The sequence below is a fragment of the Punica granatum genome, chromosome 1 (genome assembly GCF_007655135.1).
Source record: "Punica granatum isolate Tunisia-2019 chromosome 1, ASM765513v2, whole genome shotgun sequence".
Lineage (NCBI taxonomy): Eukaryota > Viridiplantae > Streptophyta > Magnoliopsida > Myrtales > Lythraceae > Punica > Punica granatum.
Window position 1 is genome coordinate 16,826,509 of NC_045127.1, and position 18,516 is coordinate 16,845,024.

Here is an 18,516-nt window from a genome sequence, read left to right on the forward strand (position 1 = left end):
GGAGATTCTATGCTTACAATCTTCCAGACGCTAGGGCAATGGAAGACGAAGGACGCAAAGCTAGTGCTATATCACGAGTATTTTGAGGAGTTAGCGGAGAACTTCAAGAAAATCTCATTCACATACACACCTCGCATCAAGAACCAATTTGTAGATGCACTCGCGACGCTCGCATCCATGGTGAGCATCACGAAAGAAAACCTCATCGAACCACTCGAGATCGAGATCGTCAAAGGCCCTGCTCACTGCGACGCAATCGAGGCGACCGATGAGCAGCCATGGTACGAAGACATTAAGCATTTCTTGCAATCTGGTCAATACCCTACATTCGCTAACCGTCGTGATCGAAAAACACTTCGGCGACTCGCAGCACATTATTTCCTGAGTGGAGAAACTCTCTATCGCCGTTCTTTCGATGCTACATTACTCCGGCGTGTCGATGAAGTCAAGGCACAACGTCTCATGGGAGAGATACACGAGGGGAGATGCGGACCCCACATGAGCGGGCTTATGCTTGCCAAGAAACTCATGCGTTTGGGTTACTTTTGGTCCACCATAGGAGCCGATTGCGTCAAACACGTTAAGCATTGCCACTTGTGCTAGGTATACGCCAACCAGATCAAAGCACCGCCTAACGAGTTGCGCCCGATGGCAGCCCCGTGGCCCTTCTCAATGTTGGGTATCGACGTGATCGGCCCTATGAACCCCAAAGAATCAAACGGACACCAATTCATTTTGGTGGCGATAGACTACTTCACCAAGTGGATCGAGGCTGTAACGCTTGCTCCAGTCACTGCAAATGCCGTGACACGTTTTCTCAAGCGTGACATCATCGCCCGATACGAAGTCCCCGAGACGATCATCACTGATAATGCCAAGAACTTGAATAACAAGGTCATTGACGAGCTCTGTGAGCGATTCAAAGTGCATCATCGCAACTCCACTCCATACCATCCCCAAATGAACGGTGCAGTGGAGGCTGCAAACAAATATATCAATAAGATCATCGAGAAAATGACGGTGACTTACAAAGATTGGCACGAGATGCTCCATTTCGCGCTCTTGGCATACCGAACATCTATCCGCTCTTCAACCGGGGCAACTCCGTATTCTTTGGTCTACGGCATGGAGGCTGTCCTCCCGATCGAAGCGGAGATTCCTTCCATGAGGGTCCTCGTCGAGACTGAACTTGAAGAAGCAGAATGGGTGAAGCAACGTTGTGAACAGCTCAATCTCATCGACGAGAAACGACTGACGGCACTCTGTCACGGTCAATGCTACCAACAGAGAATGACCCGAGCGTTCAATGCGAGAGTCCGCCACCGCGAGTTCAAACCCGGTGACCTCGTCCTTTGGAAAGTCCTACATATTACACCTGATTCTCGGGGCAAGTTCGCATACAAGTACGACGGGCCTTTTGTCATCAAGGAAGTCTTCTCCGGAGGGGCAATTATCTTAAGCGACATGGACGGGACCGAAAATGCGCTCCCAGTCAACGCCGATGCCCTTAAGAAGTACTATCCCTGATTGGGTGCTTCGTCGTTCTACAGCCTTTGCATGTCCTTGCAAGCTACAACTCACACTTCCAACACTTGTCTTCTTCTGTATTCTTCAGGCTCCGCGCCCGTTTCACTTCAGCGCATTTTCTGTTATCAGCATTTATGCCATCTCCATCCAATCCTTCCATATAAGGGCACCTCTGAGAGAAAAAGAATAATTTTCTCGCTAGGTCGAAAACCTCCTCGAGGCGACCTAGGCAAAAGTTAGGGAACGAGGGGCACGGCTTAAAATCCCGCAAAGGGGAGCCGTGGCAAAAGGAGAGCATGGATTATATCCTTAATAGGTTGAAAACCCATAAAGGGCGGTCTAGGCAAAAATTAAAGGAACCAAGCGGTGCGATCGAACCCTATCCTAGGCGGTCGTAGCAAAAGGTGAGCATTTATGAGGGAAAAATGAAAATAAAATACCCCGCTAGGTCGTCACGCGTCTTGCGGTCTAGGCAAAAATTAGGGGAATTGTCGGCTCAACCACGAAAGAGCTGCGACACCTCGTGTGGAGTTATGTCAAGTAGTGGTTTAGCGGTTTTCAACGCAAGCAAACTCTCTTCGACTCTTCGGGTTCAAGACATGCCTCGAAATGAGTTCGAATCGTCGTATCCTTGATTTAGAGGATCCCCAAAGATCTTTCCTTTTACCTTCATACAAAAACTCTACGGGTCATGCCCGCCTTGCAAAGGCCATTCATTTAAGTCAAATACATGTCAAACTCGAGGACGCGGCCACCCCTCAAACGGCCACTGAATTTAAATTCCCGGAATATCATTACATAGATTTCTTTACATATCGCAATTTCAGCAAATTCTGCTCGACTGATAACGACCGTTGGTTATCGTTTTCTTGCATACAGGTCTGAGTGTACAGGTCCCGGGAGGCGTCCCCCCGAGCGGGCATATGTCTGTCTCGTTCGACAAGTCGCAATCCCTATCCGGGTGAAGGGCCCGAAAAAGAGTACACATCAACTTCGCCAAACAAACCCATAGGCGCACGACCAGCGACAGGGCGCGGTTGTCACTGCATCATTTCAGTACAATACCTGCTTAACACCGAACAGTTCGCCCTACACTATCCTATAACAGTGATTCTTACTCTTGCATTTTACTGCTTTCCGGATTTCGTGTCCGCATTTACTACTTTTTGGATTTCGTGTCCTCATTTACTTCTTTCCGGATTTCGTGTCTGCATCTACTGCATTTCGGATTTCGTGTCCTCATTTACTGCTTTCCGGACTTCGTGTCCACATTCACTGCATCCCGGACTCCGTGTCCGCATCTACTGCATTTCGAACTTCGTGTCCGCACTTACTGTTTTTCGGACTTCGTGTCCGCGCTTACTGCATTTCGGACTTTGTGTCCGCATTCACTGTTTTTCGGACTTCATGTCCTCATTTACTGCTTTCCAGACTTTGTGTCCGCATCTGCATTTCGAACCTCGTGTCCACATTTACGGCTTTCCGGACTTCGTGTCCGCATATATTGCTTTCCGGATTTCGTGTCCGCATTTACTACTTTTCGGACTTCGTGTCCTCATTTGCTTCTTCCCGGACTTCGTGTCCTCATTTGCTTCTTCCCGGACTTCGTGTCCGTATCTACTGCATTTCGAACTTTGTGTCCTCATTTACTGCTTTCCGGACTTCGTGTCTGCATCTGCATTTCGGACCTCGTGTCCACATTTACTACTTTTCGGATTTCGTGTCCTCATTTACTTCTTCCCGGACTTCGTGTCCGTATCTACTGCATTTCGAACTTCGTGTCCTCATTTACTGCATTCCGAACCTCGTATCCACATTTACTGCATTCCGGACCTCGTGTCCACATCTACTGCTTTCCGGAATTCGTGTCCGCATTTACTACTTTTTGAACTTCGTGTCCTTACTACATTCCGGACTTTGTGTCCTCGTCTACTACATTTCGGACTTCGTGTCCTCATCTACCACTTTTGGACTTCGTGTCCTCGTTTACTGCTTTCCGGACTTTGTGTTCGCATCTACTCCGTTTTGGACTTCGTGTCCTCTTTTACTACTTTCAGGACTTCGTGTCAGCATCTACTCCGTTTCGGACTTCATATCCTCATTTACTACATTTCAGATTTCATGCCTGTCTTTACTGCATTTCGGATTTCGTGTCCACTTTTACTGCTTTTCGGACTTCGTGTCCATATCGCTTTTTGGACTTCTTGTCCACATTTAATGTCTTTCAAGTATGCGTCCACATTTACTAATTTATGGTTTTTACTATTTTGCAACAGGCCCACATATTAGCAAAAACGAGGAGAATGGCCAGACGGTCGCCAGGACCAAATGAGGGGCTTCTCATAATCTTTGGTTGCATCCTCTATCCGAGCACGCAACCAAAGAGGGGCAAGCTGTCAGTACCCAATTTCGGTCCATCGGCTCCCGAGGGGGCAAAATCGACAATTCCCAATTTATTACCTTTTTCTAAATATATATATATATATATATATATATGTATGTATATAAATAAATAAATAAAAAATTTCGGGCAGGCCTGGCAGGGCCGGGCAGCCCTCGTCGGCTGCCCGTGATCCCAGCTGGCCCTTAAAAAAATATATATATATCCGAGCAGGCCGAGCAGGGCCGGGCAGCGCTCACCGGCTGCCCGTGATCCTCGTCGGCCCCGGAGATCCCAAATCGCGAATATCCGCGATTTCCCCCAAAATCGGCCGAAATCTTAACGAAAAATGGGAAGAAATTGCAATTAAATGGACGGAAATACAATTCGGATGGGGGCAAACAGAACCCAGTGAGAGAAAACGGGAAATTTGCTCTCGTTTTGGGGAATTTGGAAATCGGTCGAATTCGGAATTATCGCCGAAAAATCGCAAAATCTTCCCCGATCCCGACCGTTTTAACCCCGGTGAGGTCCAGATCGACCACGGCGAAGCGTCGGCGGTGTCCAGAACCATCACCGGCATCCTTTCAAGCCCTCACCGCGCGCGTCCAGGGGCGAGAACCGCCGTCCATAGCGTCGTCACCGCCGTTCACGGCGATCCCGACCGCCCGTCGGCTAACAGGCTTCGACCCATTTTTGCTTTGCAAGTCCAGCCCAAGTCCATTCGACCCAACGCGCCTAGTCCGGTCCAGCTCTCTTCCGGGCGGTTTCTCCTTCGGGCGGGTCCAATCCGACCCGATTCGCTCGGCGATTTTTTTTATTTATAGAATCATCCCTCAACTTTTCGGGCTAGGTAAATTCTCGACTTAGTGGCATGATTAGGGCTCTTTTCCCGAATATTATTGCTTGCTTGATGGATATGATGTGAAATGAGCATTCTTGGGTCGCGTGGGTGATCGGATTTGTCCAGAACTCGATTTTACGAACTTTCTGTTTTGTCACATTTTAGTCCAGAGGACGCATTTTATTTTTATTTCAGATCTATCCTGAACTCTAAAATGATTTTCAATCAAGTCCCGGTCACTTTACTATTTTCCAATCAGTCCTTGGATTTTCCAGAATTTTTCTAAACATCCCAAAGAACTTTTCAAATTGTTTCAGTTTAGTCCTGGGACCATTTTTCACCCTTTTCAGGCCTGCCCCGAATTTCAAAAATTCTTTTCAATCAAGTCCCAGTCATTTTACTATTTTCCAATCAGCCCTTGAATCCCTAGAATTTTTCAAACATCCAAAGTAACTTTCCAAGTTGTTTCAGTTTAGTCCTGGGGTCTTTTTTTTTCAGATCAGTTCAGATTTTTAAATTCGTTTCAAACAAGTCCTGGGACATTTTCAGTAATTTTTACACAGTCCCCAATTTTTTCAGAATTTTCAAATCGGTCCCCGAAACTTCATCCGAATTTTCAAATTAGTCCCTGCTTTTTTTAAATCGTTCAATTCAGTCCCCTGGTCATTTTCTAAAAATATCCGACCCTTTCCTACTTGGATCACCCACCGACAATGTATGTGCCCCATTTAAATATTTTATTTTTGTAATTATATGTATACTACGTGACAATGTCGGAAATTAGAGTTTATCGGGCGGTCAACTAATGGCTATCTTGACGACTCGAAATCCGTAGACTAAAGTATTCGGCAAATTTCTAATTAACCTAAAATTCTACATACGGGATAATCGGGACGTTAAATTTGGTTAAATTAAATCACTTGACTCTTTTAAATGAATTGCACGAACCGATTAATAATCTGTAATCGCGTCGATAGTTCAAGAACTGTTAGTCACTCCCTTTTTAAATTCACAATTTCAAAAGCATTGAGGTACATGCTACGTAATCTTGATTTTTCATACACACACTTATTTTTCGATTCAAGGGACATGACTATCGGTTCTTGTCCTGCCGTCACTCTAGTATAGGTTTGTGTTTAGAACGGGTTAAAACATGGAAGAACAGATTAATCTCAAATTCAGCCTAAATCAAACCTGGGCAATAGTCAAATAGAGGGTTAGGTTTTGGGTTTTAGGTGAAAATACTCTTAATCTGTAAAAGCCATATTGTCACGATACAGAGTAACTTAAAAATAACCCACACATTCAAGACTTGACTATGGACATCATGTCTGTCGAGTCCGTTAAAATGATGTCGAATGCTACATGCCATATCTATCACTCCTTTTGTTTGTTTTAAGGTAGGATTTGTATGCCAAAATATCTCGGTTAATAATCAGTTAATTCATGTAAATTCGGCGATAACAAAACCCCGTTGTTTGTTTATTTGAGCTTGCTTGTTACATTTTTACAATTATTTGTTATGCGGATCGAGCCCGATACTTTAGGACACGATTCACAATGGGTCCAATGCCTCTAACCGTCGATCACGGGGTCCAATGCCCCCATACACCGAGTGCGCATTTAATTTAATTTTCCGTCTTTTCCAAAACCATACGGTGAGCATGAGTGAAATAATGGCCGAACGCGATCCGACCGGGATTCAGTCATTGTAATTTGTCTTTTATTTGAGATAAGGTTTTATATTATACATATATTCATGTAAAAATCCCGGTCGGAGAGTGGATGGTCAGAGTGTTTCTTCGAATTTACGGTGTCAAAACGCATAAGATGAGTGGAACTTAATTATGCGGTAATTAAATTAAAATGGCAACCTAGACAAGCTAGAGTACCGAATGGGCGTGTGGGATATAGGCCCACAAGTAATAGAACCCCCGAATTCGGAATTTTTGGTTCCGTACAGACCATTGCCTTAGCATTTTAGGTGTACCCCGTACCCCTAGACCCAGGTAACTTGCCGGCCCTCGACCTTCGGGTCGTAATATGGCAAGTGACGACTCCTTCTCACGTGCGTCCGTCGTGCTTCCCCGGGAAGGTGGACACTCCCAAACCGCGTTGCATACGCGCGCGCGCGTGCCCCGACGAGACGAAATTCGGGTGCGCACATCGGGAAAACCCTAACCCGAATCCTAACCCTAACCTTAATCCTGAGCAAGAGGAATCTGGCGAGGAGTTAGAGGGAGAGAATATTTTGCGGATATCCCATGTAGGCAGCAAAGGGGTCCTATCGAAGATGACAGGAGGCGTCCTATCGAGGATGACAGGAGACGTTGGGAGTCTGGGATACGAACTGAAATTCCAGAATTTCATGGCAGCCTTAAGCCAAAGGAGTTTCTTGATTGGCTGGCCACAGTCGATGAGATCTTGGAATTTAAAGGAGTGCCCGAAGATAAACGTGTACTGCTGGTGGCAATCAGATTGAGAGACAGAGCCACGGCATGGTGGTAGCAGGTCAAATTAATCAAAAGCAGATTGGGCAAGTCGAAAATTGTGACATGGGAGAAGATGAAGAAGCACTTGTGAGCCAATTTTATGCCATATAATTTTCAGAGATTGATGTACCAGCGACTGCAAAACTTACGGCAAGGAACTCGAACGGTGGATGAATATACCACGGAGTTTTTTCAACTTATAGTCCGGAATGAGGTACATGAGACTGAAGATCAATTGGTGACGAGGTATATTGGAGGGTTGCGGGTGCAGATTCAAGACACCGTTAATATGTTTGATCAACCCAGTGTCTCAGCAGCACATCAAAGGGCTCTACAAGTTGAAAAGCAGTTCCGACACAACAGTAATTTCGAGAATTCCTCCTGTATAGAAAGCAGTAGTGGTGCGAGTCGTTCTAGAGGTGGAGGTGGTAGAAGCAGAGTGAACCGTCTTGGAGAGGGAGCCAACAAAAATACTGCTAACACAAACCAGTCAATTAGACCAACGGGTAGTGAAATGAAATGCTTTAGATATGGCGAAGTTGGTCACAGGCAGTTCGAGTGTAGAAAGGCCACTGGAAAAAAGACATTCTTTGTTGATATGGAGGAAGGCGAAGAAGAGGATGTGGAGGAAACCGAAGATCTTGTATTTGATAGTGAGGAAGTCGTTGACGAGGAAGCAGTGACTGGAGACACAGGAACGGCACTGGTTGTTAGGCGTTCATGCTTGACGCCTAAGGTTGCTGACGACAATTGGCTGAGGCACAATATTTTCCATTCCACGTGCACTATCCGCGGAAAGGTGTGTCGTTTTGTTATTGATGCTGGTAGCTGTGAGAATATTGTCTCTGTAGAGATAATGCAGAAATTGGGCCTCAAGACGGAGAAACATCCTAAGCCTTATAAACTGGCATGGCTGAAAAAACAGGGGGAGGTTAATGTATCAGAATGTGCATCGGTTTCTTTCTCTATTGGCTTGAAATATAAAGATGCTATGTAGTGTGATGTGGTGGCAATGGATGCATGTCATTTATTGTTGGGGAGGCATTGGCAGTATGACCGTCGTGTAGCTCATGACGGGCGAACTAATTCATATAGTTTCATGTTTGAGAATGTGAAAATTGTGCTAGTGCCAAGCAGAGAGATGGAGAAACCAACATCTATGGGTGGAGAAACGAAGCTCTTGTCATTGGCGAGGTTCGAAGAAGAGGTAGACAAGTCACAGCTAGTTTATATGCTAATCGGAAAAGAAGTGGCTGCAGAAGTGTCAATCCCAATTGCAGCCGCACTCGTAGTGGCTGAGTTTGTGGACATATTTCCCGATGAGCTTCCCGATGGTTTACCACCCTTGCATGATATTCAACACCGAATTGACCTGGAGCCAGGAGCGGCGCTGTCAAATAGACCCCATTACAGGATGAGTCCTGGGGAGCATGAGGAGTTGCGGAGGCAGGTTGAGGAGTTGCTGGCCAAGGGACATATCCGTGAAAGCCTGAGTCCCTGCGCAGTTCCGGCCTTGCTTACACCTAAGAAGGATGGCTTGTGGCGCATGTGTGTGGATAGTCGAGCCATTAATAAAATTACGGTGCGATACATATTTCCAATTCCACGATTGGATGATTTGCTCGATCAAGTCAGCGATGCAATGGTGTTTACGAAACTGGATTTGAAGAGTGGATACCATCAGATCCGTATAAGGCCCGGCGACGAGTGGAAAACAGCTTTCAAGACACACGAAGGGTTGTAAGAGTGGATGGTGATGCCTTTTGGTCTATCTAACGCACCAAGCACTTTTATGCGTGTGATGAACCAGGCCTTGCGACCATTCATCGGCAAGTGTGTTGTCGTTTTATTTTGATGATATTTTGATTTATAGTGCTAACAAAACAGAGCATCTCCAGCATTTGCGGGCAGTTCTGTGTGTGCTTCGCAGGGAGAAATTCTATGCGGCCCTTAAAAAATGTGTATTCATGGCATCAAAGGTCTTATTCCTTGGGTATGTGGTCTCCGACGAAGGACTGAAGGTAGATGGTCCAAGATCGAAGTGGTGAAGCAATGGTCGCAGCCAAGGACACTTACTGAAGTTCACAGCTTCCATGGATTTGTTTCCTTCTATAGGCATTTCATCCCTCACTTCAGTACAATTATGGCGCCTATAACAGATTGCATGAAGGGTGGAAAGTTCATATGGACGGAGGAAGCGGAGAAGGTATTCCAGCTTATCAAGATGCGTCTTACGACTGCCCCAATATTAGTCTTGCCTGATTTTACTCAGCCCTTTGAGTTACATTGTGATGCTTCTAAAGTGGGCATTGGAGCAGTTTTGAGCCAAAACAACAGGCATGTTGCATATTTTAGTGAGAAGTTATTTGAGGCTAAGTTAAAGTACAACACCTATGATGTGGAGTTCTATGCGGTGGTACAAGCAGTCAAACATTGGCGGCATTATTTGTCTTATCAGGAGTTCGTGCTTTATACTGACCACGAGACGTTAAAACACATTCACCGCCAAGATAAGGTGTCCCCACGGCATGCCTCATGGATTGCTTATTTACAGGGTTTTACCTTCGTAGTGAAACACAAGTCGGGGGTGACAAATCGGGTGGCTGACGCATTGAGCCGCATGAGCAATTTCTTGGTCAGCTTGCGTATAGAGGTACCTGGTTTTGATTGTTTTCGTGATTTGCTTGAGAGTGATCCTTATTTCTCTAATGTTTTGGGGAAAATTCGTGCTGGAGAGAAATCAAAATTTTTGTTGTTTGATGGGTTTTTGTTCAAGGGCAACCCATTGTGTATCCCAGATTGCAGCCTCCGTTTGAAGATTATTAAGGAGTTGCATGGAGAGGGCCATACTGGGCAAGATCGAATGTTACTATTAGTGCAAGGCTCGTATTTTTGGCTGACCATGGCATAAGGAGGTAGAGAAGTACATGCAAAGGTGTCGGGTCTGCAACGTGTCCAATGGGACGACTACCAATGCTGGGTTGTATATGCCGTTACCAATTCCAGCGCGGCCTTGGGAGGATGTTAACATGGATTTTGTGTTGGGTTTACCGTAAACACAGCGTGGTAATGATTCTATCTATGTTGTTGTTGATCGATTTTCTAAGATGGTGCATTTTATTCCTTGCAAGAAGACAACATATGCTATTCGAGTGGCTCAGTTGTACTTTCGCGAGGTGTATCGTCTTCATTGATTACCGAAGTCCATTGTTTCTGATCGGGATACCCGGTTCCTTAGCCACTTTTGGCGAAGTTTATGGAAGATGGTGGATACACAACTACAATTCAGCAGTGCTTATCATCCCCAAACTGATGGGCAAATTGAGCTCATGAATCGGTCCCTGGGTAACTTGTTGCAAAGTCTGGTAGGGGAGCATGTGAAGAGCTGGGACCTCAAGTTGTGCAAAGCGAAGTTCGCCCATAATCACGCAGTCAATTGTAGCACGGGTTTTACCCCTTTCCAAGTTATGTATGATGTTGTTCCCAAGGGTCCTTTGGATTTAATTCCTTCGCCTAACCGATCTAAAGTTCATGGTAAGCCAGCAGATTTTGTGGATAACTTGTGAGAGATCCATCAAGCAGTGTATGATCACTTGACAGCAGCTAACGCCAGGTATAAGCAAGCTGCGGATAAGAAGCGCCGTTCTGTGGAATTCGAAGTGGGTGATTTTGTGCGGGCTATTCTTACTAAGAATCGATATCCTGCTGAGGAATACAACAAGCTTTTAGCAAGGAAGATTGGGTCGGTGGAGGTCATAGAGAAGATCAATCCGAATGCCTATCGGCTTAAGCTTCCTAGTCACATTCACACTGCTGATGTGTTTAATGTGAAGCACCCGATTCTTTACATAGGTGACAGTTCGGATGATGACGATTCGATGACGAATTCTCTCCACTCAGGGGAGAATGATGTGGTAGAAGAAGCGGCAAGTCGGTACCTGGAGAAAAACAGGTTCTGACAATCATGTTTCAGGAGAAACGACTTCCAGAGCAAAACTCACCACCTTTGGCTGTGAAATTACGAAATTTAGGCCAAATTCCATCGTTTATGGCCTCAATAGGCATTTTATTATTATTAGGGTGTTTTTGCAATTTTAGGAAAAGTTTATGTTTTTCATGCTATTTAAGTTTTGTATAACCCTAGGGTTGAAAACAGTTATTTCTCGGATTATCAATAAAGTTGTGGAGCTACCGTGCTCTTTCTCCCAATCTCGGATTTAATTCGAGTTTGATGCCTATTTTCTAGTATTCGTAGAATCAACATGTGATAGAAGGTTATTGTCTGGTATTCGTGCGCGAATCAACAGATCGCAATTAGTTCCGTTGTGTCAGTCTCACAGTGAGCAAAGATGTTAGGAGCAAAATCCAAGGTGGAGAAGTTTATGTTGTTTTGTGTAATTTTCATTAAAAACTAATTTGATGTCGTTAGCGCTACGTAAGTGTCGACGGTAGCTTTCCTTTTGGGGAACTTACTACCACACTTTAATGTAAGACGAAATGGCAATTGAGGGACCTAAGTGGTGGGAAATTTTTTTCGGATCCTTAGTGGTGGCTTGCAAAAAGTTCAGGACCAAATTGTTAGTTTTCTCTTTTATCTAATTACCAATTTTCAGTTAATTATTCTTCATTCTTTCTTCTTTTCAATGCAAGTATCTACTCTCGCTATGATCTACACATTCTTCTCTATCTTGTCTTTATCCTTCTCACAGGACCTTTATTCTCATTCTCTATTTAAATCTGAACGGGCTTTTCAACCGGACCAATAGGTTATTAACAAAAAAATTTATGGGAAACTTTCCAATGGAATTTCAAACAAGACTATCAAAAGTTATTCTAAAAGAAAATAATTTCTCACAACAATTTAGTTTTGGTGGAAAAATATATTTATAACAAATAAAAAATTCTAAATAAAAAGATAATTTATTTAGAATATAAAATTACAATGAACCATATAGCAAATAATAAAAGTCGCAAACTTAGACTTGCAAAGGAATATTGATATAATTGGATAAGGGATTCTACCCAAAATTTCGGCTCTCTCCTGTGCGGCAATTCCATAGACGCTTTTGCTCACTTTTATTTCCTTCTGTTTCCTCAATCCAAACAGAGAATTTGAGCCTTAAGATTACTTATATTATTCCTTTATGTTGCATTTGGCTTCAACACTCTGAACAATCTAGAGGCCATCTCATTTAATTCTTTAACCTCCAGTACGAAATGTATGAGGCCACATTTGTACTCGAGTAAACCCTGCAGGACCTGTGTTTAAGTAAGTCGAACAAAAATTCAAAGGTGAACTGTCATAAGATGAAAACCCTTTCAATACGGAGCCATGGAAAGTAAAGCCTGCATGAAACATGTCAACAGAGACACTTTATAGTCCAGCGCCAATTTTTTCCTTGAGAGCACACAAAAGGACCATTTGCTCCCAGGAATTTTGAGTTGGTGAGCCAAACCGGCTACTATGTAGTGTACAGAAAAGAAACGGTTATATCATTAAGCAACCAATGCATATGACAGTTCCTGACACGGCAAAGGACAGCACCACCCCACTAAGCAACCATCTGGATCTTCCGAAAGGAAGGATCAAGGGTTCTGGATGCAACCAGTTACTTCGAAGGAAGCCGACTTGAATGAAAAGTAAACGTTTCCTTTTTAATGGAGAAAGGAGAGTAGAATTCAAATGTGGAAAAGAAGCATAATAACAAAGAGGCTAAGCTTAAACTTACAATACAAGAGCCAAGATTTTAACTCCAATGTATAATGATTACACTTAATTATGCTTTACTGATAAACCCAGACAGGACATGTTGGTACAAACATCGAACGCCTCTACATCAGCAAATTTACAACTTACCTAACCTATGAACTATAATGAGAAAGGACAATTCCATGTCACAGACCAGCACATACATTTGTAAAACCAAACAATACACTGAGAAAATAGTGCAGATTAAAGGAAAAAAAAAGCTACCCATACACGCTAAACTAACCTGTAGCATGGCTTGGAGAAATTCATTCATGCAGCCTCCGCTCCTCTTGTATGGACCGGAAGATCCAAGCCACCGATTCAGTGGCAGACCTGCAGTCATGAGGGATAACCTTTATGACCCGTGTGGGCTGTTGCGAACTCTTGTTAAGCTCGGATCCTCCGCTCGATTCCCGTGGGGCCATAGGGAAGAGCGGGAGCACGCCTCCTGCTCCTTCAATAGGCCTCTCACCTGGGCTGCTCCCTGTGCTTAATTGAATCTCACTCTCCCGGAAGTTCTCCGGTGGAGGACCGGCTGCAAGGTTCTGTTTGGGTTCATTACAGGAGCTCTGATGTTGCAGATTCATATCGGGATTCTCCTCTGACCATTGGTGAAACCGGTGGATTTGCTCAATGGAAGAACCAGAGAAATTGGGGCGCATCATCAGAGCACCGTAAGTGGGGAAATGCGTAGGCACACCATAAGCAGGACCCATAAAGCTGCTCACAAAAGGGCTAGGGCCCTGACCATTGTAAGGCCCCATGCACCCAGGACCTGGGTAGGGCTTATAAACGAGCCCTTCAGAAGGGGACATCACAGGAATCAGCCACTGATGCTTGGGAGGCGATTGTTGATGGTAGGACCAAAACCCCGCTTTGCTATTATCCGTTGCTGCAGGAATGGAATGCGTGTCCCCCACATGTGTCCGATGGCTTCTTAATACTGTGGAGAAGGATCTGTTTGAGACCCCATTTTCTGCCAACTGCTCAATCCTATGCGTGTGCTTCTCAGAGCCCTCTCTATGGTCGGGATTTTGTATAGGAGGTTGTATAATTTTGATGGTGAGCTTATTCTGTGGAGGAACCTTGAGAGAAACGTCTTCAAGCAGAAGATGAGGCGATTCAGCAATCAATTGCTGAACCTGTGTAAAACACAACAATGTAATTAATTGAAACAAAATAATAATTTCTTTTGGCTCTGGATATACGTTCAGTAGAAAATTAGAAAGTTGCTTACCTTTATCAGTCTATGCAACTCAAACACTTGAACTGCAAACACCCTTTGCTGACTGAAAAAGGATTAAGTGGGAGCCAAATAAAAAACAAGAGATGGATTTCTAATTTTGACAAGAACATAATCAGAGTGAAATTCCACAAGTTTATGTTTGTGCAATGAATCGAGAAGTCCCAATATACGTCATTAATTTAAAGAGATAACATAATAACGACTATATGTACAGATTGCGTCACTTCAAGGTTTATCAGGAACAATAAAAGCAAAGAAGAGGAAAAACTACACAGAAAGGCCTTTCTGAGGAGGAACATTGGAGCTCCAACCTAAAAAGAAAGGCTAGTAATTGATTCAAGCCCTTCCAAACTGTTTATGAATTCCAAAAGCTAAGATATAGAGAAGGCCCCCGATAACACCACCTCTCACCGAAGAAGCATAGATATGCACAGAGACCTGATTTGAGAGCGCAATGAGCAACGATTCATTCACTACCTCATGGCCACCTTGCAGGAAAAGCGCTCTCAAGTAGGATTGTCCATCATATGCCTTGGTATAGAAAATCCACCAATGAAAATGCTACCGAGGACCTTGGAAAACACATATAATTGTGCCACGTGGGCACCCTGGGCAAAAGAGTCTATATAGTAAGTGACCCATCTTACAAACTGGACAGCTGAAACTGAACAAGGGAAGGAAACGCGAGAGAGAGAGAGAGAGCCCCTACACAAGCCCAACCTCAGAATAATACATTAACCAGAAAAACAAAGAGCTCCCAACTTTGGTGAGGGATTCAACTATCTTCAGTGGAAAATAAACCTAGAAAAATGGAATCCTCAAACATTTCAAAAATTGCATACAAAAGACATAGAAGTTTCATTTTTGCTTTTTTAAATATCAACTCGTGTGGATGATAATAACAAACTGCAGAAACCAATTACCCACCAAATCAAGAGGGCATATTCATAAAAAATTCTCATTGTCTTTCTAATCAAATGATGTCTCTTCAAGCACAAACTCACAGTTATTCGCCAACAGCAGCTCAATAATATAGCACTGATTCTCTGATATAAGTGCCATGGCGTAAAGAAAAAGATACTTACTTGACAAGTGCCCTCCTTGCCTTCCAGAATTGTTTTTGACCCATAATCTCAACAACATCATCAGGAGAGACACCTAATCCTGATACAGAGATCATCGACTCGTCAGAGAGATCATCGCCTTCTCTGCCACCTATGAGCTCTGATCCCCTTGTCCTCTCCCCAGAGAGGTTGCAGTGATCGTCATTATCGTCACTACAAATTCTGGGATGCTCTACCATGAGAGAATCGTTCCTTTGCCTTGAATCAATTAATTTCTCGGTGTCCACCACAAGCTCATCTTGTAATCTGTTAGAATTAGCAGTTTGCTGATCTCGAGCCTCTGGAATTTGAGAATCTGTTAAAGACGTTGATTTGCTATCAGAAAAAAAGAATCGCAAAATGTATTATAGCCATCTAGATTTTAGGGATAAACACTTTTCCATGCTTATAGGTCAAAAGGCTTGGACTTTGCTAACAGATATAAGTATTTCTATGAACACATTTGAACTACGTAATATATGTCAGTATGCTTGTTCCTCTCCCTCCTTCATGCTATCTTCTAGACTTTCACGAATATTTCCTATAGGATCTTCTTCAGGAAAGATCCATACCTTGTCTCAAGTCTCTATTAGAAGCACTCAGGGTCTTCATAGACTGATCAGAAGTACTCCGAATAGTCCCACTTTGACCTCTACCAAGACCAGCCTTCAACTGAACATATACCGGCACTGCAAAGTCTTCTTCGGCCCGAGCCCTCTTTCTTGCCTTCACTTGCGAGGTTGAATAACTGGTGTTTGCTGCATCAGATTCATGTACCCTAAACTTCTCGGAGATATGAGAGGGTGCTGAAAGAGGCAAGCGAAGCGGGAATAGAGCATGCCTGTCACATCCACTTCCCTGCAACAGATATTACAGACCAAGAATTCATATTATTCTACCAAAGGAAACTCTCATTGGCAAAGAAACCCCCTTTTAGCGTTTGTGTCAGACAGTACTTATTGGGTGCGAGCAAAACGGGAACTGGCCCTAAAAGAATCATTTCAACATGACTCAGAGTTCAACTGTGTCAATGCAAACCCCGTCCCAAATCCTAGGTTCATAGAACCCCTAGTACCTGATTGCCTTTATTTGGTTACATAGAACCCTCTGATATGAACCTCAAACCTGACAAGATCATCACTTCCCTATCATCAAATAATCCCTTGTAAACTCCCCTTATTAGTTAGTCCCCTAACTCCCTGAATGATATACTACACCTTCACTTTATTCATTTTCCACAAAATTCTCTCAATCAAATATCTAACCTCATGCATTCATAGACAATTGTCTATTCAACAAACCGATCCCTCTCCCTCTCCTGACCTCTTACCCCGGGCTAACCCCTCCATCCAAATCTTGGTCTCTCCCTGCACAGCTCAAGCATGACAGTAGCGTATGCATAAAATTAACACCAAAACATCTCAAAGGGGATGATTATTAACACAACAGGATACAAGCGCATTTGACTCGGAATCGACAAAATTGGACCCTATATGAAAAAGAAATAGCCATCCACACATCCATAAAATTTTCAACATAAACGAAACCAAGCCAAACATGAGACAATAAGGCGCTAATTCAATCAGGCAACCCTAACTGCCTCTCACTGACAGGCGATGAGGATCGTCATCCGTATTAAAATGACATGAACTGGGACATGTTCAAAGAAGACAAGTTAACATGAATAATTGACGAAACAATCGGAAAAAAAAGCTTTTCACCTGACTCGATGATACAGGGTGAACCACATTAGTAGCCGGGTTGTGGCTCAGAGGCAGCAACCGATGATTAAACCTCTGAGACGGAATGCTGAGTTGCTCATATAAGGCCATCTTGTTCCTCGGAGGCGCCCTGGGCCCACCTTTCTCGGCAGCATCCTTAACATGTAACCTCGGGAACATAGGCCCCATTAAGGCCCCGAGATGACCAAATTTCAGCTTATTCGATCCTGCGAATTTCACGAACTTCCCTGCCAAATACGGCAAACCCAGAAGTTTAGGATCAAAACCCAATTGCAGAAAAGAAATTCGTAGACGACCCTGGTGATGAAAATGCTTCCTCTGCCTCAGAAAATGCGGGATATCTTTCAGCCGAAAGCTGCTAATTTGGGGGAGGGAGGGCCCAGAGAGGAGGGGTACGAGAACATATTCGTCCGTGGAAGGGAAAAAAGGAGGGAACTTTGCGTTGCTATGACTTTGGCTTGGGCTTTGGCATGCTCTGGTCTGCTTCTCCTTACATTAGCGATTTCCCTAAAAAGATCATCTTTTCTGCCCCTTTGGGGAAGAGGGAAGGACGAGACAACGACGAAAAGCGTTTAGGCCTTGTTTGGCAAATATACTCCACTTTTTTACTCAACGACATAAAGGGTTGCCCAACAGCATAATTATTATATTTTTTCATTTTTCTTTAATTTTTCTTACATTTCAATTCAATTTTTAATATTAAATCATCCCAACTATCAATTATTTTTTTTCCATAATTTAACAACGCAATCAATATTTTCATTCAACTATTCATTATTTTTTCCTATCTTTTCTCATAATTCAACAACACAATTATTACAACTCTAAATAAATATAATTATTTATAATTAAAATGGAATAAGGATGAGATAAAAAAAAATTTCATTTGCCAAACAAGGTGGTTGGACTACTTCCGATATGACTAAGAATAAATTATTCAATTAGAAAGGACAAGTTCATGGGGAAAATATCCCTCTCAATCCCCAAATTATGGGTTCTTTGGGTTTCACTCCCTAAACTTTCCAAATGTAAGGATGACTACCCTAATCTTGTACATATTGCGTCCTCCTTTTAATTGGAATTCACCCAATAAAAATTCCATTTACTTCACTATTATGAAAAGTTCATAATCATTTCAAAAGCACTTAGGACTATTAGAATGAACTTTTAAAAACCATATAGAAAACTAAGAGAGAGATGAGAGACTTGGATCTAAGTGTTTAATTAGTCACTTCAACCGCCGAGTACTTATGTTATTAAGACTTTAATCAGGCTGCCGAAGATGATGGTTCGGTTTCTTAGTATCAAGGATGAACCTTGAGTATAGCCAATTTATCCCTACAATGCGAGAGTCAATCCACGAGCAGACATTCCATAATATCATGTGATAATATTAGGTGATTTTGACGCACGTGGTTGTAGATATAAGATTG

General features: G+C 43.4%; 1 protein-coding gene across 2 annotated transcripts; it reads right to left on the minus strand.

Moving 5' to 3' along the window:
* Positions 1 to 12,941: 12,941 nt before the first annotated feature.
* LOC116215466 (protein HEADING DATE 3B-like) lies at positions 12,942 to 17,641 on the minus strand. Of its 2 annotated transcripts, none has more exons than XM_031551195.1 (5): positions 17,063 to 17,641; positions 15,914 to 16,199; positions 15,324 to 15,642; positions 14,230 to 14,281; positions 12,942 to 14,134 (listed from the first exon to the last, which is right to left on the minus strand). In XM_031551195.1, the coding sequence occupies exons 1-5, from the start codon at positions 17,249 to 17,251 to the stop codon at positions 13,259 to 13,261; spliced, it is 1,722 nt and encodes a 573-aa protein (XP_031407055.1). In that variant the 5' UTR covers positions 17,252 to 17,641; the 3' UTR covers positions 12,942 to 13,258. The 2 variants fall into 2 exon arrangements, with proteins under 2 accessions (XP_031407055.1, XP_031407048.1); XM_031551188.1 differs by having other exon boundaries at positions 15,324 to 15,657; positions 17,063 to 17,639.
* Positions 17,642 to 18,516: the final 875 nt, after the last annotated feature.

Bases quoted from the DNA above. Each gene is read 5' to 3' on its own strand.
- LOC116215466 (XM_031551188.1), bottom strand. From the start codon at position 17,251: ATGGGGCCTATGTTCCCGAGGTTACATGTTAAGGATGCTGCCGAGAAA. The intron at 15,658-15,913 runs GTATGGATCTTT...CGTCTTTAACAG, and splicing joins TAATAGAGACTTGAGACAAG to ATTCTCAAATTCCAGAGGCT. The intron at 14,282-15,323 runs GTAAGTATCTTT...ATCCTTTTTCAG, and splicing joins GCAAGGAGGGCACTTGTCAA to TCAGCAAAGGGTGTTTGCAG.